At 36.3% G+C, this 21,847-nt stretch overlaps 2 protein-coding genes across 2 annotated transcripts; both read right to left on the minus strand.

Moving 5' to 3' along the window:
• Positions 1-3,638: 3,638 nt before the first annotated feature.
• Positions 3,639-7,387, minus strand: LOC140836202 (transcription initiation factor TFIID subunit 7-like). Its single transcript, XM_073201592.1, has 6 exons — positions 7,345-7,387; positions 6,261-6,407; positions 5,134-5,267; positions 4,932-5,051; positions 4,465-4,534; positions 3,639-4,041 (listed from the first exon to the last, which is right to left on the minus strand). The coding sequence occupies exons 2-6, from the start codon at positions 6,373-6,375 to the stop codon at positions 3,881-3,883; spliced, it is 600 nt and encodes a 199-aa protein (XP_073057693.1). The 5' UTR covers positions 6,376-6,407; positions 7,345-7,387; the 3' UTR covers positions 3,639-3,880.
• A 2,464-nt stretch (positions 7,388-9,851) lies between these two features.
• LOC140836203 (transcription initiation factor TFIID subunit 7-like) lies at positions 9,852-16,099 on the minus strand. Its single transcript, XM_073201593.1, has 5 exons — positions 15,910-16,099; positions 11,214-11,347; positions 11,012-11,131; positions 10,544-10,613; positions 9,852-10,114 (listed from the first exon to the last, which is right to left on the minus strand). Exons 1-5 carry the CDS (start codon positions 16,022-16,024, stop codon positions 9,954-9,956), a joined length of 600 nt encoding a protein of 199 aa, XP_073057694.1. The 5' UTR covers positions 16,025-16,099; the 3' UTR covers positions 9,852-9,953.
• Between the last annotated feature and the right edge of the window lie 5,748 nt (positions 16,100-21,847).

The following is a 21,847-nucleotide window of genomic DNA, read 5'->3' on the forward strand; positions in this document are numbered from 1 at the left end:
CATCACTGTCACTGGAATGACTATCTGAGTCAGATGACTCAGAACTAGAGTCCGCCTACTTGGATTTGCTTTCTTCAGCAATCATCGCTTTTCGATCTCTTCTGGACTTTTTGTCATTCCTCTTGTGATCCTTTCTCTTTTGATCATCCTTCTTTGGTTTAGGACAATCTGCAATGAAGTGACCTATCTTTCCACAGTTAAAGCATCCCATATCACCAGATGGTGAATCTTTCTTGAAGTTGCGATTGGGACCCTGATAAGTTCGATGGTTCTTCTTCATGAACATGGAGAATTTCTTCACAAATAAGGACATAGCATCACTACTGATTTGTTCAGCAGTCTTCTCCAATGTATTGTCAATGATCACAGTCGGTAATGCCTGAGGTACAACTGCAGCAGCAGTAGAAGAGGTAGTGGCAGTAGCAGTAAAAGCAGTAGCAGTAGTAGCAAGAGCCTTGGTGGGTAGGCTTGAAGGCTCTTCTCCACTTCTCACTTCCTATTCGATCTCGTAGGCTTTCAGATCTACAAATAAGTCGTGCAGTTCCAACTTGTTCAAGTCTTTGGATACTCTCATAGCCATTGTTTTAACATCCCATTCTCTAGGTAAAGCTCTCATCACCTTGAGAGCTATTTCTCTATTGTTATACTCTTTACCCAGAGCTGTTAGCTCATTTACCAGGCTGCTGAATCTTTCATCAAATTCATTTAGAGTTTCACCAGCTCTCATTTTCAGATTTTCGAACTTCTGCATTGCTACAGACAGTTTGTTTTCTTTCGTTTGCTCATTTCCTTCACATATCTGGATGAGCTTCTCCCAAATGTCCTTTGCAGTAGAACACATTTTGATCTTGCTGAAGGTGTTCTTGTCGAGAGTTTTATACAATATATCCTTCGCCACATTATCAAGATTGGCTTTCTTCTTATCTTCACTGGTCCATTCACTTCTTGATTTTTATACTATCTGTGGTGCACCGTCAGTAACAGCAACAGCTGTGTTAGGCTTTAAGATTTTCAGTGGACCATCTGTGATGACATACCACATGTCATCGTCTTGTGCTGCAAGATGAACTTGCATTCTTATCTTCCAGTCATCAAAATCTTCCTTAGAGAACATAGGGATCTTGCTGAAGTGTGCCATTTGTTGTAGTTTTTCACAAACAAGAATGACCTGCTCTGATACCAATTGTTGAGGATCGAAGTTGAGTTTAGAGGGGGGGTGAATAAACTCTACTCGTTTTTCGTTCTGATGAGGTACTAAAATCCTGTTAAGGATAGTAGTTAATCTTGTGCGAATACTTTCACCTAATTACAATAAAACGTGCGGAAACAATATGATGAAGTAGTTGAAAAACAATAAAACAGTAGGCAGCAGTTGTTTATGGAAGTTCGAATATAAACTCTTCTACGTCTCCCCTTCTCCTGTTTCCAGAAGGTATAACTAAAGGACTTTGGATATTACAGTACAACTCTTGTACACACCAACTTCAGAAGGACTTACACCTCAGCCTACTGAAACTCTTAGTTACTCAACTCTTAAAATTGCGAAACACAAAGTTCTGAAAAGACTCTTTTCAGATTACAAACTCTTCTTGATAAAGTATAAGTGATGTAAAGATGGTGAAGAGTGTAAGAATCAGTAGCACAAGATGATCTTTAAAAGATCAGATATAAGCTATGAAGCGTGTGTTGCTTTTCTTTGTATTGAACTTTTTAGTGCTCAAGGAATTTCGAGATTCGTCTGATAAGAGGGTAGCTTTGTTCCTTGAAAATGATATTATGCGAAGTGTCATATCGAACAAGGATTTGATCCAAGTATATATAATCGACTGAGTTCAACTTTCACAATCAGAGTAAGTCTTCAGATAACTGATACAATCAGCTTTATTACCGAAATAAGTTCCTGCAGAAAAGCTATAAAACAACCAGTTTTGTTTTATACTTAATTGGGTAATATTCATTAAATGACTCCGTATGGTATTTAATGCTGCAATTAATACTAGTACTAAGAACTCTTTAACGGTAACAATTAAGATAGCAACGTTAGAAAAGCGTTCTCTACTGGTTTTGTATTGCTATCCTTTCTACTGGTTTAGTTTTAATAGATCAGCAGCTAATGATAAGTTATTCTGTTGTTCTGGTCTGCTGGTCTACTGGTCTACTGGTTTTAGTTATCATCGCCACAATAAAATTCATGTCTAACACTCTCTCTTTGTCAATAAACTTAATTTGCAACGTCACTTCTCCACGTCTGTTCTTCAATCGCCTTATTCATAATATATAACAATTCAAAAGTATCAAACTAAAATCTCGGACATTACATAAACTGACTGAAAATAATATTTGGTTTCAAGGTGCAACTTTAGGTTGAAAAAATGAAATTTTACAGTGACGTAATGTGGTTGAATCTAATTAAATTCATTTAAAAATAATTCGACTATTATATTTAATTAGGTTTATTAATTCGAATGTTTAATAAGTAATTTTGAGAATTTTGTTGTGATTTAATTATTTAATTTATTAAATTTGAATTTCAGAAGTAGATTATAAACTTGTCTCGATATTGTTGTGTGTCTTAGTCGTTTTTAAAAAATTTGAATTTTCGTCTAAATTAATATTTTAGATTTTTTGCTTTAGTTAATTTATTTAAATTGTTTAATTTAATTTTAATTAATTTATATCATCTCAACCTAAATTAGAAAAAATAATTCACATTTTAGTATCTAAACATGGATCTATGTGGATACGATATCTGGACTCATCATCCAATAACTATTACTTGACCTAATCCGCTTGTTATAATTATTTCCAACCCAAAATGGTCGGTCATACATGCACCATAGGTTCGGACAAAGACTACATATCATGCTAATATACCATACAAAGCAGAGTATTCTTTCCCAAATCCCCAGTGCTGTAGGAAATGTATGAAATAACTACTACACGTGACAAACACAAATATTATGAATTCTTTACTGATTGGAGCTTTGGAGAAAACCTGCCAAAACCAAAGCGAAAGACTAACAAACTTGAGTAATAATTTCACGAATAATGACGACATTGATTCACAAGTATTCGGAAAGCAAATGTGAAAAAGTTCAGCTATTGGCAGCAAGAAAAATTGTAGTAGGACCTGATTATAAGAATCAAACAAGCGACAGTTCCTAACAACCGAAAAGATCAGAACCTGCCGACAAACACCTAGAAGAATCTACCATGAATTATGCTTCTTGAGAATATTAAACAGGCATTTTACAGTAAGGTCAGCAGCAGAAAACTCAAAGTAACAAAACATCTGATAAAGGATATGCACATCTATAGGATAATATAATACTTGAAAGTTCCAAAATTTTGATCGACCAAATCTTTTTCCATGATAAATGATGAACCCCACCGTACCATGAAAACAATAACAGAGCTCGCTGCACATACATAGGAGTTGCTGAGTAGGTGGGCGAAAGACAGGAAAATAACAAATACATTAGCAAACAAATTGCTTGCTGCGTAGCATTGAACACCAAAAAATATACATTACAGAAAAAGAAAAATGGATATTTTTCTCCACTTGTACAGCAAACCACATTAAGCTACACTTGGGGCTCAACACCATGCATCTCATGTCAAAAATACAAAAATCGGTCTAATTCAACTACAAATCAATGGACATGCAATATCATCCATAAAACTATCGATTTTCAAGTTTATCACATTCCATTTACGGGGAGCATAATTCCGGAAAAAAGCTGCAATATATTAACAGCAGAAAACCATCAATTACTTCACTTGCAGCTATAAAGGAGATAGAAACAGAATTTTCTGAAGGCCATTGAAGACATCACAGGTTTAAGGAGAGACATCCACATTATCCTGACAGTCCTTTGGTTCAGATCGAGTCATCAGTGTCATCAGAATCACTCCCATCAGGCTCCACACCAATCGACCCAGCTTCAGGCACAACGGGCTTTGCTAAAGGTGCAGCAATTGATTTCTTACTTGCACTACGGGCATTTTCATAATATTCATCTTGCTCAGCCATTTCAACACGTAATCAAAAGGTCAAGGAGTGCGGAAATAGAGTCGTCAACTCACAAGCATTTAATGAAACAGAGCATCCCAATTTTGGTGACTTAAAGGGATTGATAGAGAGTTCTTTGTTACCAAAGGCTCTAAACTAAAAAAAAGAATTTGATAAGTACACTATAATAAAAAGGTGTTTGTCCATATGATGGATTCTGGAGATTTACAACTAGAGAATCAAAATCTACATAACTAGACTTTTCAAAAGAAACTGGTGATGAGTATTTTGGTATATGATTTGGGTTTTCCTTACACCACAGTAACTTTCGAGGAACTCATGCACTCATACAATCATCATGCCCAAAAACCCGCGCACCGCAAAAAGACACAGAACATAAACATAAACAAAGAGAGAAGTAGAGAGAGTGTGTAAAAAAATATATAGGATATCAATATTCTCAACAGTTCCACCAGCCATGATTTTCTGTAAATCTTTCTCTACACGACGTACAACCTCAGGCTGCAAAATGTAAACAGAGACATAGCACAAAATTAAAAAATAATGGTTCACAAACACGTTGTACAAATAATTTAAAATCTAAATTTGTATATATCGGATAAGAATATTTAGGTGATCAGATAGGATTTTTTATTCTCTATTTTTGAAACAATAGGATTTTTTTTATCCCCTAATTATTGGAATGTAAATCCCCATTGTACTCTATACAATGTGTCATATGTTCAACAATTCCTCTCCTTTGACTTCTACAATGTAAACTAGAATCAAGCTACGACAATGTTAAATAATTTACAAAAGCTTATAGAACACCTAGTAATGAAACTCTATGGTCTGTTTCAGGAAAAAACTTAATATAAAGCGGCAGATAAAATTTAAATTGGCTTAAAGTTACTAGCACATTTAAATCTGGCTCTCTGCGGAATCTTCTCCTCCGAGCATCCCTCATTGGTGGTGTAAGGCCATGTCTGTGCTCTAATGATTCAGGAATATTGTCGTTGTCCTCTCTCACCATTATCATCTGCACAACTCTCTATAGTTAACAAACCTAATCACAGCTAAAGCAGACAAGATTGATAACTAATAAGGAGAAGTACACCTACTTGACCAATGTCTGCAGTTTTGATCAACACATTGTCGTCATAAGTCTTATATGATTCCACAACAGTGAGAAGATCCAAGAGAAAAGCAGGGAAGTGGTCATTTCCTATAATGAATTTGCCAGTCCTTCCATCCTCTGACATAAAGATAAGCCATATTACAACAAACCAATTGATATAACATTAAATTCGAATTCAATGGTACTCTGTAAACATCCCCAAAGTTTCCTTTATAAACCAGGAATTACTAATCAGCAAAAAGGGTTGGTCATTTTGCTAGTTACTCCTCGAAGGCTTGGTTATTGGTAAAATATGAGAGTGACATAGATTCCCAAAAAGAGAGTTCATTCGGAAAGAGTTAATTGTTTAGGACACTAGTAAATACTTCACGGGTGGTATGAAATGACATCTGTAAAATAATCAACCAGTTTTCATTTGTAAATGCATTTTCATTTCAGCAAATATATTGGCATGTGAAAACAGCGATAAAACTGAAAGAAGATTATAACAAAAAGGATTTAGATGACCACCATATTTTGAAGACAAGGATGACAGTAGCGGCAAATTCCCAGGATGGATTATTAAAAATAAAAAAAATTATGAAAAGAACCATTATTTGAAAGCTAAAAAGCGAAAATAAATCATTCTACTTCTTCCTTTTTTGTGCTTGAAGAATGACCAATAGCAAGCAGGATGAGTAAATGACCAACTCACTAAAATAATTGCAATCGAAGGAAAACGTCTTTTACCTCAAAGAGCTATGAAATCATTTCATTTTACATTTCTTTCAATCCCCTCTAAGACAAAAGGCTCTATAAATGAAATGCATAGTTCAACTGATAGGAAACGCGAGATCTAATCGAAATGCATAGTCTCTAATCTCTAAAACATAAAAAAAGTTAAATGGAGTATCAAGTACAGTCTCCTAGAAAACATTAATAACCCACGCAGGCAAGGCCAAAATTCCACAACACTGACTTAGTCTTTAATTTCACAGGTTTCGAGTTCGTTTTCCGATGGAATTGTTAAAACATGTAATTCTGAAACCAATCCACAAAAAGAGTTTGGAAGCTTAAAAAATCACGATATTGGGCGAGGGTGAATAGAAGGTGAGTTACTGTGAGACCAACTTGAAAAGGATAAATCCATGGACTTGTCTTCGGAAGAAGAAGCGGGGTCATTCAACAGCCGCTCTATCCTCTCCGCAACAGCTGGCGGCACTCTGAGTATGAATTGCTCCTCCATTGCTGTTGTTTTACTCCTCTTGATCCCCACAACTGCTTAATTGACAATTAAATAGAAACAGTGGATTTCACAAGCATTCAAACAATTTCAAACGGTAAGTTATAGCGATTATCACAAATATGATCAAGGATCAATCGAACATAGACATCAGTGAATAAATAAAAGAAAACAAAACAAAACACAAAATTCTTGCACCCTAATTGTAACCACGCCAATCCCTATACATATATGAATGATTCCTTCTTCATGTAAAAAATAGCTCAAAAAGCAAAATCTCGCAAAGAAGGAAATGACGAAGAAGACCAGTTCCTGTGATTTACGGTCACAAGCTTCTATGGTTTTCACACAATTTTTTCATTATCTTAAAATATTTTAATTTTTTTGAATATAAAAAAAACAAATATTAGAAATATAAGGAATTTTATTAAAACTATATATATGTAAATCCATTATTTGTTATTATTTAGATTAGATAAAATGATAAAATAATTCTAATTTTTTGTAAAATAACAGAACTTAAACCAAATGTAAAAAAAAAATTTAATAGGATACTTTTATTAAATCTGATAATTCGTAAAAAATATACTAAAATAATGAGGTACTTTTATAAAATTTGTCAATTTGAAAAAAAATATTTTAAATTGGAAAAAAAAAATAAAAAATTCTTTTATTTTTTTTCTTTGTAAGGATAAAAACTCAATTTAGATAATATAAAAATTTTGACTCTATCTTAGATTATGGGAATAAACCTGACTGTTTAATCAGAACCGTCGCTGATTAGCGACGATCTCTGTGAAAGACCGTTGCTAACTTTGCGATTTTTTTTAATTGTTTTTTGTAATTTGAATATATATACATATTTTTAAATACTAGTATCCATTTAATTAAATTAAAATTTTTGAATTTGTAAATGATCTATAAATAAATTAAATCTCTCGATTAAATATACGAACACGACATGAAACTTACCTCCTGATATTTCGAGACTGAAATTCTCCACAGAAAAAATTTGACAGAAGTTAAATGAAGTTAAGATTTGAGAGAAAAGGTTGCGGATGTGGGGATTTTTATAGGCAATTAGCGACGGTTTATAAAAACCCGTCGCCGATCTCGTTTTGCGACAGCTGAAACCGTCGCCGATATGATTCTGCGACGGTTACAATCGTCGCTATTACCGACGGTTTTAGTCGCTAACTAGCAACAGTTTTTTAGGATTGTCGCCGATCTGATTCTGCGACGGTTAAAATCGTCGCTCCTTAGCGACGATTTTCGTCGCTAACTAGCGACAGTTTTTTATGACCGTCGCAAATTAGCGACATGTATAATTAAACCTTCACTAGTTAGCGACGTGTTTAAGGAACCGTCGCTACTTAGCGACAGTGTAATAATAACCGTCACGAATTAGGTTTTTCAACATATTTAGCTACGGTTTTCATTAAACCGTCGCTAATTAGCGACGGTTTATTGAAAATCGTTGCACACTAGCGACAGGTTATGAATACAACGAGGATCTCTTCTCCGATACCATGCTAGTGTAGATAGTCATCATCTTATGGAAGAAATATATTATTGTGTTTTTTTTCACTATTTTAATGTACAACCTTTTTCAAATATACATATACAAGCAACAGTTTCTGTCAACTATTAGCTAAGAAGCTTGTTTGGCCCATGATTGCTGATTATAAAAAATATGCAAATTAAGGTAACTATACAGTCTCGATAACCACGTCAATCTCAACATCACAGATATAATATCAGAGGTGTGGTGCACGTTCTGCCCCAAAAACGTACCCTACTGCCCTCCATGCGCGGGTGCGGTGGCTATTGAAATCGAAAATCCACTTTCTGCCCTTACACCGCGGGTGCGGTCTACTTCTTGGCGCGGGTGCGGTCTCTCTCTTTGTCAATAAACTTAATTTGCAACGTCACTTCTCCACGTCTTTTCTTCCATCGCCTTATTCATAATATATAACAATTCAAAAGTATCAAACTAAAATTTCGGACATTACTTAAACTGCTTGAAAATAATATTTGGTTTCAAGGTGCAACTTTAGGTTGAAAAAATGAAATTTTACAGTGACGTAATGTGGTTGAATCTAATTAAATTCATTTAAAAATAATTCGACTATTATATTTAATTAGGTTTATTAATTCGAATGTTTAATAAGTAATTTTGAGAATTTTGTTGTGAATTAATTATTTAATTTATTGAATTTGAATTTGAGACGTAGATTATAAACTTGTCTCGATATTGTTGTGTGTCTTAGTCGTTTTTAAAGAATTTGAATTTTCGTCTAAATTAATATTTTAGATTTTTTGCTTTAGTTAATTTATTTAAATTGTTTAATTTAATTTAAATTAATTTATATCATCTCAACCTAAATTAGAAAAAATAATTCACATTTTAGTATCTAAACATGGATCTATGTGGATACGATATCTGGACTCATCATCCAATAACTATTATTTGACCTAATCCGCTTGTTATAATTATTTCCAACCCAAAATGGTCGGTCATACATGCACCATAGGTTCGGACAAAGATTACATATCATGCTAATATACCATATAAAGCAGAGTATTCTTTCCCAAATCCCCAGTGCTGTAGGAAATGTTTGAAATAACTACTACACGTGACAAACACAAATATTATGAATTCTCTACTGATTGGAGCTTTGGAGAAAACCTGCCAAACCGAAGGGAAAGACTAACAAACTTGAGTAATAATTTCACGAATAATGACGACATTGATTCACAAGTATTCGGAAAGCAAATGTGAAAAAGTTCAGCTATTGGCAGCACGCAAAATTGTAGTTGGACCTGATTATAAGAATCAAACAAGCGACAGTTCCTAACAACCGAAAAGATCAGAACCTGCCGACAAACACCTAGAAGAATCTACCATGAATTCTGCTTCTCAAGAATATTAAACATGCAGTTTACAGTAAGATCAGCAGCAGAAAACTCAAAGTAACAAAACATCTGATAAAGGATATGCACATCTATAGGCTAATATAATACTTGAAAGTTCCAAAATTTTGATCTACCAAATCTTTTTCCATGATAAATGATGAACCCCACTGTACCAAGAAAACAATAACAGAGCTCGCAGCACATACATAGGAGTTGCTGAGTAGGTGGGCGAAAGACAGGAAAATAACAAATACATTGGCAAACAAACTGCTTGCTGCGTAGCATTGAACATCAAACAATATACATTATAGAAAAAGAAAAATGGATATTTTTCTCCACTTGTACAACAAAGCACATTAAGCTACACTTGGGGCTCCACAACAAAATTCATGCATCTCATGTCAAAAATACAAAAATCAGTCTAATTCAACTACAAATCAATGGACATGCAATATCATCCATAAAACTATCGATTTTCAAGTTTATCACATTCCACTTACGGGGAGGCATAATTCCGGATAAAAGCTGTATTATATTAACAACAGAAAACCATCAATTATTTCACTTGCAGCTATAAAGAAGATAGAAACAGAATTTTCTGAAGGCCGATGAAGACATCACAGGTTTAAGGAGAGACATCAACATTATCCTGACAGTCCTTTGGTTCAGATCGAGTCATCAGTGTCATCAGAATCACTCCCATCAGGCTCCACACCAATCGACCCAGCTTCAGGCACAACGGGCTTTGCTAAAGGTGCAACAATTGATTTCTTACTTGCACTACGGGCATTTTCATAATATTCATCTTGCTCAGCCATTTCAACACGTAATCAAAAGCTCAAGGAGTGCGGAAATAGAGTCGTCAACTCACAAGCATTTAATAAAACAGAGCATCCCAATTTTATTGACTTAAAGGGATTGATAGAGTTCTTTGTTACCAAAGGGTCTAAACTAAAAAAATAAGAATTTGATAAGTACACTATAATAAAAAGGTCTTTGTCCATATGATTGATTCTGGAGATTTACAACTAGAGAATCAAAATCTACATAACTAGACTTTTCAAAAGAAACTGGTGATGAGTATTTTGGTATATGATTTGGGTTTTCCTTACACCACAGTAACTTTCCAGGAACTCATGCACTCATGCAATCATCATGCGCAAAAACCCGCACACCGCAAAAAGACACAGAACACAAACACAAACATAAACAAAGAGAGAAGTAGAGAGAGTGTGTAAAATAATATATAGGATTTCAATATTCTCAACTGTTCCACCAGCCATGATTTTCTGTAAATCTTTCTCTACACGACGTACAACCTCATGCTGCAAAATGTAAACAGAGACATAGCACAAAATTAAAAAATAATGGTTCACAAACACGTTGTACAAATAATTTAAAATTTAAATTTGTATATATCGGATAAGAATAATTTAGGTGATCAGATAGGATTTTTTATTCTCTATTTTTGAAACAATAGGATTTTTTTATACCCTAATTATTGGAATGTAAATCCCCATTGTACTCTATACAATGTGTCATATGTTCAACAATTCCTCTCCTTTGACTTCTACAATGTAAACTAGAATCAAGCTACGACAATGTTAAATAATTTACAAAAGCTTATAGAACACCTAGTAATGAAACTCTATGGTCTGTTTCAGGAAAAAAACTTAATATAAAGCGGCAGATAAAATTTAAATTGGCTTAAAGTTACTAGCACATTTAAATCTGGCTCTCTGCGGAATCTTCTCCTCCGAGCATCCCTCATTGGTGGTGTAAGGCCATGTCTGTGCTCTAATGATTCAGGAATATTGTCGTTGTCCTCTCTCACCATTATCATCTGCACAACTCTCTAGAGTTAACAAACCTAATCACAGCTAAAGCAGACAAGATTGATAACTAATAAGGAGAAGTACACCTACTTGACCAATGTCTGCAGTTTTGATCAACACATTGTCGTCATAAGTCTTATATGATTCCACAACAGTGAGAAGATCCAAGAGAGAAGCAGGGAAGTGGTCATTTCCTATAATGAATTTGCCAGTCCTTCCATCCTCTGACATAAAGATAAGCCATATAGCAGCAAACCAATTGATATAACATTAAATTCGAATTCAATGGTACTCTGTAAACATCCCCAAAGTTTCCTTTATAAATCAGGAATTACTAATCAGCAAAAAAGGTTGGTCATTTTGCTAGTTACTCCTCGAAGGCTTGGTTATTGGTAAAATATGAGAGTGACATAGATTCCCAAAAAGAGAGTTCATTCGGAAAGAGTTAATTGTTTAGGACACTAGTAAATACTTCACGGGTGGTATGAAATGACATATGTAAAATAATCAACCAGTTTTCATTTGTAAATGCATTTTCATTTCAGCAAATATATTGGCATGTGAAAACAGCAATAAAACTGAAAGAAGATTATAACAAAAAGGATTTAGATGACCACCATATTTTGAAGACAAGGATGACAGTAGCGGCAAATTCCCAGGATGGATTATTAAAAAAAAAATTTATGAAAAGAACCATTATTTGAAAGCTAAAAATCGAAAATAAATCATTCTACTTCTTCCTTTTTTGTGCTTGAAGAATGACCAATAGCAAGCAGGATGAGTAAATGACCAACTCACTAAAATAATTGCAATCGAAGGAAAACGTCTTTTACCTCAAAGAGCTATGAAATCATTTCATTTTACATTTCTTTCAATCCCATCTAAGACAAAATGCTCTATAAATGAAATGCATAGTTCAACTTATAGGAAACACGAGATCTAATCGAAATGCATAGTCTCTAATCTCTAAAACATACAAAAAGTTAAATGGAGTATCAAGTCCAGTCTCCTAGAAAACATTAATAACCCACGCAGGCAAGGCCAAAATTCCACAACACTGACTGTAAGGTCAAAAATTAGACGACGTAACCCAACTGCATGCGAATCTAGGAAATTATGGAAAATGAGTAATTAATTTATTTTAATAGCTAATTAATTATGTGACATACATATTTATGTGTTAAATATGATTGTATTGTTATCATGCATAAAATAGAATTTTAGGAATATTGAAGTGACGATCGAGGAACGGGGACCGAGGACTGAAGAAAATGTAAAATATTTTATTAAATAATTATTTTTAATTATTTAAAATATGGGTGATGCTTTTTAGTATTTTTTAAAATAAAGGGGTTCTTAGGTGATTTTATACGCTGAGATGTAAATTTTATCGGTGTTGGTTTTTCAACTAAAATACGAGCTTTTTGGTAACTCGGCTAATAAATTCACATTTTTAATTAAAGAAAACTTTGTTATTATTTTAATTAATCCTAAATAGACTAATGGGCCTAATTTAATGGCTTATTAGGCCTAAAGTACATATTAGGGATTAATTAGTATTTAAAGTGTAAAACAATTGCAAAACCTAGTCTACCTTTCACCAAGAGATCGGCCAGTAGGGGTGGGCGCGGGTCGGGATTAATTAGTATTTAAAGTGTAAAACAATTGCAAAACCTAGTCTACATTTCACAAAAAATCATGTCATTATATCGACTTATGACTAGTCATTATATCATATTATGGCTAGAAAATGAAAAACACATGTATTTTTCATATTTAACAAACCCATAAAAAAAAAGTAAAAAAAAAAAAACAAAACTAATTCGGGTACCCGATACCCGATCGGGTATCGGTAAAATACCCGAACCCGAACCCGAAATTTATTTTCGGGTATCGGGTACCCGACGAACCCGTTTTTTTAAAAATACCCGACCCGATCGGGTTTTACCCGGTCGGGTCGGGTACCCGATACCCGAAGAAAAACGCCCACCCCTATCGGCCACCCCATAATAAATTCTGAAAACTCCCCTCCCCTCTCTAATAACTCACGGCTGTGCACACACCACAATTTGGAGAGAAATTCTTGAGGGTTTCGAAGGTAGCATTAAAGAGCAAGCCAAAGTTTCTTCCGTTCTTCGTCGTCAAAGGATATTCGAGCGTAAACTACGCAAAGGCACACCTTAATCTCCTTTTCTCATCCATCATATCATAATATTTGTTTGAATTATTGTATGCATGAAAGATAAGAAAAAACCAAGTGACACCTTGATGTATTTTCGTTTTTGAGTATTTCATGAATGTTTATACAGGTTTTTTGATTCCTAATTCATGTTTTATGTGCTTCAAAGGGGCTGCCATGGTTAGGTCATGACCAAGCCAAGTTTCTACATGAGATAGAGTTATAGAACCACTCCCTAAACACTGTCAAATCGATAGAGGCATGCTGGTGCGAAAAACTATCATGGGGTTGCAAGGGTCAGGTTTCACGTGCAAGGGCTGGCGGGATCTTGGCTGGTGGTCAGGGCTAGACAGGCACGTGGTTCAGTCGAGGGGTGAGTGTTAACCAGGCTAGGGTTCGAGTTGGGAGGCTTGGGAGGAGTCCTACGCAACTAGGACTCCTACCCGAGAGGGGGGCCATCAAACTGTTGCGGAATTCGCACAGTTTCAGGGTCCAGGGCTCGACGTGTGGGGGCCATGGGCTGGGTAGGAATGGCTCTCTGGGGTCCTAAGAAGGTGCTTAATGGGATGGTTCCAGGGCTGGACGGCAGCTGAGAGTCTAGACACCATAAGAAAGTAGAGTCCTTGTAGTGTACAACTCTCGGCCAGCATAGGGTTAACTAAGAGATTTTCGTTTTTGTGGTTTAGATAGGTTTCTTGGTGAACTTAGAGTCCAGTAGGCTAATTTAACATGTTGGGCACCTTTTGGCTCGATTTGGTTCGGGGGTAACTCGATAAAATTAAGAGATGGCTCGGGGTCGAAGTTTAGGTGTCAAAATAAGTTTAAAAATAAAGAAAATTTGGAAAACGGCTCACGGGGGTCGAGTCGTGGTCCATAAGGGCTAAAATAATATAAAAAGACTAAATTTAGAATTTAGGAATTTTATATTAAATTTTGGTATTTTTCGGGATTAAAACACCGTTAAAATAATTAAGAAAAGATAATTGAAAAAGTCTAAGTTTTAAGCCAAATAAAATTATGAAAAAAGTTCATGCAGGCTTAAATAATTATTTGGGACATTTTAGAGTCATGAAATCAAGAAAAAAGTCGAAAACGTAAAATGTCGAGTCTAGGGGTAAAACGGTCTTTTTACACCTAGAAATTTGTAAAGGTCATGGCAGTGCCCGAAATGCTGTTTTCATGTTAAATCTGATATTTTTAAATGTTTATGAATTTCTCATGATTTATTTATGATTTTTAAATGTCTAAGGAATTTTCATGATTTAAGAAGACATTTAAAATACATGTTGCATGCTTGGTTTCGAAAAGGAAAAAATGCAAATATTATTCACGATTTTTATAAAGTGATGTGAATGAAAAATGTTGAAGGAAGTGAAGTGATTGTGAATAATTCGTCAATAATGGCGACGTCGTGAGGGTTATGGTCCCAGTGGGAGCCCAACGATCGTGTTTCCATTATTGCGAATAAGCGGTTATGAGGTTTGAGGTAAGAATGGGAATGTCGTGAGGGGAGAAGGCCCCAGAGGGAGCCCATTTATGGGAAAAGGCCCCAGAGGGAGCCCCGACGATCGTATTCCTATTCGATCATGTTAGGCCAAGGCTCAGTTGACCGGTGAGAGTGTCGCTGATGTCCCCGCCACCCAGTACTGTGGTTTTATGTAGATGGATCCATCGTCATGTCATGTCATGTTGAGGAAAGTCACAATTAACGATCTGAATTCAACTAAAGATAAAGGAAAATGTTTATGACCATGTTAAATGTTCATGTCATGTTGAGGAAAAGGAAAAAGCTAAGGTTTATTTATGTATGTCATGAAAATGTTTATGTTAAAGTTTTATGCATTATGAAAATGTTTACGAAAATGTTTATGTTAGGCATCTTTATGAAAACGATATTTTAAGTACAAGTATTTTTCACCGTTATATGTTTGACTGTACGTATTACTCGTTATAAAGATTATGGTGTGTTGAGTCTTTAGACTCACTAGGTGTGATGGATGCAGGTGGTATTGAGGGAGGACTTGATGGGTGATTTGACTGGACTGAAGGTGCACACAACCCGAGGACCGGCACTTCTATTATTCCGCATTTACGACTTTTGACTCATGAGTTATGTTAAAGATTTTAAGACTATTTATTTATGCTTTTGAGAGATTTTTGAGAGGTTTAGTATGGGCTATACTTTTCAAACTTATTGCTTTTTTAGGTTTGGTAAAACAGTAGACGATTTTACTTTATGAATATTTCACTTGAATTTTTAAATACTAGTTGGTTGATGGTTTATTTTAAAATGGAGCAAAATATTTTAATGCATGGTAAGGGTTCGGACAAGTTTGGCTTTTATTTTAAAGAAGAAAATATTTTATATTTTCATGGGTTATTGATGTTTACCGAAATATATAAAAAAAAAATTTAGTACTTTTAAAGCAATAAAAAGGGCAGCCGTTTCACTGACTTACTCTTTAATTTCACAGGTTTCGAGTTCGTTTTCCAATGGAATTGTTAAAACCTGTAATTGTGATACCAATCCACAAAAAGAATTTGGAAGCTTAAAAAATCACGATATTGGGCGAGGGTGAATAGAAGGTGAGTTACTGTGAGACCAACCCGAAAAGGATAAATCCATGGACTTGTCTTCAGAAGAAAAAGCGGGGTCATTCAACAGCCGTTCTATCCTCTCCGCAACAGCTGGCGGCACTCTGAGTATGAATTGCTCCTCCATTGCTGTTGTTTTACTCCTCTTGATCCCCACAACTGCTTAATTGAAAATTAAATAGAAACAGTGGATTTCACAAGCATTCAAACAATTTCATTTTGGCACATTGCACCGTAAATTCTCGTACGCCCTCTAAACTTAACCGAATCACAAACGGCCAAAAACATGACCTTTCTAACTCGATGATGCACTGTACAGTCCAAGGCCATAGGCTAAAAGCCAAACAAGAACTCAAACGAGCCTCTGAACCGGAGCACCAACTTGGTGTAAAAAATACAGCAGCAGCACTTACGCTCGCATGCTTCGTTTTCGAGACTATCGGCCATTGGGGCTTGTACCACTGACCAGAGCCTCTTACCAACATCCTAAAATATGGTTTGAACCATGGCTAAGGGCCCTAGGACAGCCACAATCCAAACAACACCAGAGCAACCCGAAACTCTTCACCCGAGAATGCATATGCACGCGTGGGGTGTTGCAATGGTTCTTGCTGTCATGGACCATTCCAGTGACCATTTGATTGACCATGGCATGATCTAGACATCAAGAGGTATGGTATGAACCATGGATAAGGGCCAGAAGCCAACCAAGATCCACAACAAACCACAAAACCGAACACACACTTACACAGAAAATTCAGAAAACAGAACCGTGGATCACATGCATTGTTTTTTTTTAAAACCGGAGGGGGGGGGGACCATCAACCAAGCCATTAAAGGGAATTTTGTTCACGTCCTAGACATGCTAAGGAGAGGTTCGGACCATGGCTATATCCCCTAGGGCAGCCGAGATCAGAACACACGCCTTAGCCACGCAAGATATTCAAAGTTGAGACTCGAAATGGCAGCCGGGACAGTTGCTGTCGAAACGTGCTGTTGGGGGCAAAAGGGTTCAAACTAACGGACCAAACTCTTCCTAACACGCCCTAGGATATTACCATAAGCAGCCTTGGGAGCCTAGGATCGAGCCAACCTGCAAATCAACCAAAACGAATACCAACGTGAAGCATGAAATGAAACCGAAAATCTGTACAGAAATTCGAAAGTGTTGCTGCCTTGTATCGGTTTTTTTGGTGATTAAAATCATGCACATGTGATGTAAAAATTTCAGTATATGACTTGATTGAGGAGTAAATAAAAACATATACATGCCTGGATTTGTTTTGAAAGAAAAACAAATGAAAACAACGACGCGGCGCGGCGGAGACGGAGTGTTCTTCACTTTCTTGTTTCTACTCGATTTTCTCTCTTGTTTTCTCAAGGCTCTCTCACGATTTCTCTACTGAAAAAGGCTCTGAAATTTCGAAAATGGAGAGAAGAAAATGTTTAGGAAATGAAGGAAAGGTTGTAAGATAAAAGGGAGAAATGAATCTTTCTATCTTTCTAATTTGTGAGATAAGGAATGATTTGATATCAAAAGATTTTTGAAGAAAAATAAAGGGTGCACTTGGTCGAATTTTTGGTCTAGGAACAAGGGAGAAAATTGCTTAATTATTTATTTGTTGGTGATTTAAAAGTGGGGGGAAATTATCTACCTAGAAAAGATTAAGGAAAGATATCAAGGAAATGAGTTGTCAAACAAATTTTAAGTCTAGAAGGGAGGGGCCGATTTTATTAGATAATTGGGGTGAGAATATTGCTTAATTATTAATTATTGAAGATTTAAAGTTAAGGAATTATCTATGCCAAGAAAGGATAAAGAAAGATATCCAAAATTGTGAGTTGACAAATTTAAATCCTACAAAGTGAAATGGCCGAAAATTGTAGGGTAATGGGAGGGAAAATATTGCTTACATAATGTATTTTAAATCTTTAGTGTTTTATCTACCTTTTAAATATTTTAGTGAATTAATAAATTAATTATGGAATAACATTAACTTGCATGCATGGCTAAATCTTTAAATTACTTAAATAATTCTTTTAACCTTCTTTTACATTAAATTAACTTATTATTTATCTTAAATAAATTCTAGGAATGTTTTCTTAATATTAAATTTTATCTCAAAACTCCAACTCCAGTCCGGCCTCACTTATTTAACTGAAACGATAAAACCATACTTATGCGATTAAAAATAAATAATCATGACTAACAACTTTAAAATACTTTAAATAATAAAGAAAATCATTTTTAATTTAAATACTAGAAATTATGCATGGCTTATACGTAGTCTGATTTGACGGGTTCTACATAGGAAACCTAGGGCTCTTCCTCATACAGTCGCCGCCCCTCCCTCTGATTATTTCTAGCAAGTTTTCGTCATTTTCGTTGCAAGATTTTAGTGCCACCATCGTTCGTCTCCGCTTCGGTATCGCCGTATCGTGAGTTTTTCACATCAAAGGCATGTATATTCCGTTATTGTTGCATCAATCTCTTTCTATTATGCGTTGTGTTGTTATTTATGCGTAAAAATACATGTGTGATGTGTAGAAGTTTGAGCAATTATGTTTAGATCACTTTTGAAACCATTTTTGGATAAAAAATCACGTTTTTGCTGTCTTTTCAAATACTGCGATTTTTCGGTCGTGATTCTGAAAAAACTTTCAGCACCAAAATTGTAGAACTTTTTGATACCTTTGATTTTATATAAAATTAGAAATATTTGGATAAATATTGAGTGAGTTATGGCGTTTTTCGTGGGACTGCTCAAACTACGTTTTTCAGAAAATTATGTATTGATGTGTTCTCGAGATTTTATTGTTGCAGGCTTCGTTGGGAATCAACGGTTGATCGTTGCTGCGTCTAGGTATGATTAGTATGATGTTGGGTGGTTATTTGATGTGTCGTTTAGTGTCGATAGGCACTCGAATACATTAGAAGTCGTAGGAATCGATTTGGTGTCAATTGCCACGTTTTTGAATTGTATGTGTCGTAGGGTGGACGTCGTTGATTTGGGGTGCTTGTACGAATTGGGTTCGATGTTATGGCATGCTAGGATGGGTCTTAGGGTGTCGATTCATGGTCTGTACAATCGAGTCTATAATGATAAGCATCGCATGTATTAAATTTTCGTGAGTATCCGATTTGCGCAGGTACACGGACCCTCTCATGGACCCTTACACGGGGTCCGTGCCTTTGTATCCTTCGAAGTGTGTTTTTACCGAATCTACATGGACCCCTACACGGACCCATGGACGGGGCCCGTGCCTTCCCCCTTCTGCACGACAAATTTTACCGAGCCTACACGGACCCGGAGCCGGACATGGGCACAGGGTCCGTGTCCCTTCTTTTTCTCGAGTATTCCTTTTTCACACCTACACGGACCCCTACACGGAACCATGCACGGGGTCCGTGTACTCCATATGTTTGGGAAATTTTATTGTGTCTTTGGAGTTTCATGTCTTGGGTTAGTACGATGATTATATGAGGTCAAGTCCCGAGTGTTTTAGATTGTCTTAAGTTATTTATTTAATTCGGTAGTGAGCACGAATACCTACGTCTAAGTTATGCAAGTTAAGCATTTGAATTCTTGTTAGTATGTGCAGCAACGGCCCCAAACGAAATCAAACGAATACCTCAACGCCAAGTAAGTATGTCCGATGTGCAAAGAAAATATTTTCAAGTTTTTGAGGTATGCTAAATGTCTTGTGACCAAATTATGTATGGGTTGGAAAGCGTTAAATCATGAACGGGGACCAACCCACCTCATTAAATTATGAACGGGTTTAGATCGAGATTGGAAAGCGTTAAATCATGAACGAGGACCAATCAGCCCATTAAATTATGAATGGAGATCTCATGTATGTGGCAGTGGATCTTTCCTGTCAGCCCAGTACTGTGGTTTTGTCTGATCAGACGATTATGTTATGGGTCACTTGCTTTGAAACATGCCTCTACACAAAATGATGAAGTTATGTATGTTCAAGTAAGCAAGCACGTATAAAAAAAGTTTATGTTGATGGACGTCTAAGTATGTATGTACGTATGTTCAAGTTTTTAATATGCAAGTTCAAATTTCAAGTATGTACGTTCTATTTTAAAGTTGCATGTGGTTTTATTACGTATTATTCGTTACTCCTAGTTTATACGTGTTGAGTTTTTAGACTTAATAGACTTGATCGATGCAGGTGAGTATGTTTTTGAAGAGACTGAACCATGGCTAAGGGAACTTGGCCAAACACAACTCAAGCAATTGTCTCGGACCACCCAAAGTTCAAAACGAGGACGCCAAAATTCTGTACTATGATGTATTGAATTGTTGGGATGTCATGTATTGTTGCAATGGTCATATTATCGACAATGGCTCGATTTAGACATGATGAGGTATGGTATGAACCATGGTTAAGGGCTAAAAGTCAACCAAGATCCACCCAAACCCCCAAAAGCCGAAGCCTCATTCACCCAGAAAATAAACCAAAATCGAAGAGCACTTGTGTTGTTGTTTTAAATTTTGATGTATCCGTGAACCAAGTCATGAAAGGCCATCTTGGTCAGGTCCAAGACATGCTAAGGGAGGGTTCTAACCATGGTTACAGGCCCTGGGTCAACCAAGATTCGAACTCTCACCATAGACAACCAAACACAAAAATGGTGACTCCAACTTGCAACTATGGGAAAGTTGCTGTCAAGCCTTCATCCTGGGTGTATGGGCTTGAACTAATGAACCAACATGACTCTAACACACCCTAGTGCATGCCTAGATGCAGCCTTGAGTGCCTGAAATCAAGCCAACCACCTGAAATCAAAAGAACAACTCAACCGCGAAGCATAAAGGCAACCAAAAAGAAACCGAGAAGGGGCTTTGCAGAATTTCTACAAAGTTGCTGTAAATTTTGGTTTTTGCTCCTTAAATCATGAACATATAATGTTTTAAAAGATCTATAGGACTTGATTGAAGAGAAATGAACAACATATACATGTCTGGAAATTTTGTTTAGAATAAAATAAAGCAATACGACGAACACGGCGCGACGGAGTCGGAGTTGTATTTTCCTATTTTTTCTGTTGAAAGCTCTCAATTCTTGCTGCTGTTTCTGTAGTATCCCGATTCCTAATTTGAGTTAATTATTGGATTAATTATTTTCGGTGGGATCGGAAGAACCGAACCGGGTTCGGATCGTCCGATCATGGTTCGGATCGTCCGAGCCAGATGTCGGATCGTCCGAGCCAGGTGGATGGACCCGTGGCAGGCATGCAGAATTCGGATCGTCCGAGCAAGGGTTCGGATCGTCCGAGACAGGTGGCTGTACTCGTGGAAGACATGCAGGGTTCGGATCGTCCGAAGTGGGTTCGGATCGTCCGAAGTGTACCAGATCGGAGCTTCCGAATTGGATCGGATCGTCCGAACATTGGCTATAAATAGAGGCGCGAGGCTTCATTTCTTACTCGCCATTTCAGAGCGTTCCAGAGCGTTTTAGTCGTTTCTGAGAGGTTTCTAGTCTTTCCCGAGGTTCAAGCACTAGCAGGGAGCTACTGGCTTTGTAGCGGAGCTGTGCTCTAGTTGGGAGCTAGCGGCATCAGCGGGCTAGCGACGGACGAAGGTTTGGAATTGTATTATTATTATTTCAGGATTATCTAGTTAAGTCTGGTAGATAAGTTTTAGTGATGGTTTTCACTTGATGAATAGGCTTGGAATAGACCTGTTTGTCTGGTTTTCCAGTGGATTAGGATTGCAGTGATAGAGGTACGAAAGTACTATCCGAGATATCCTGGTTGAGTATACATTCATATATGTGTTGCATGATTATTTGCTGCATTGTTATATGTCATATAATGCATGCTATTATGTCACGCTTTATGATGCATGTTGCATTTCATGTTGAGCCGTATCTCCTTCGAGATAGCCTTTACTGTTGAGCTGTATCTCTTTCGAGATAAGCTATATCTTGTGGG

This window comes from Primulina eburnea, chromosome 7 (genome assembly GCF_022965805.1).
Source record: "Primulina eburnea isolate SZY01 chromosome 7, ASM2296580v1, whole genome shotgun sequence".
Classification (NCBI taxonomy): domain Eukaryota; kingdom Viridiplantae; phylum Streptophyta; class Magnoliopsida; order Lamiales; family Gesneriaceae; genus Primulina; species Primulina eburnea.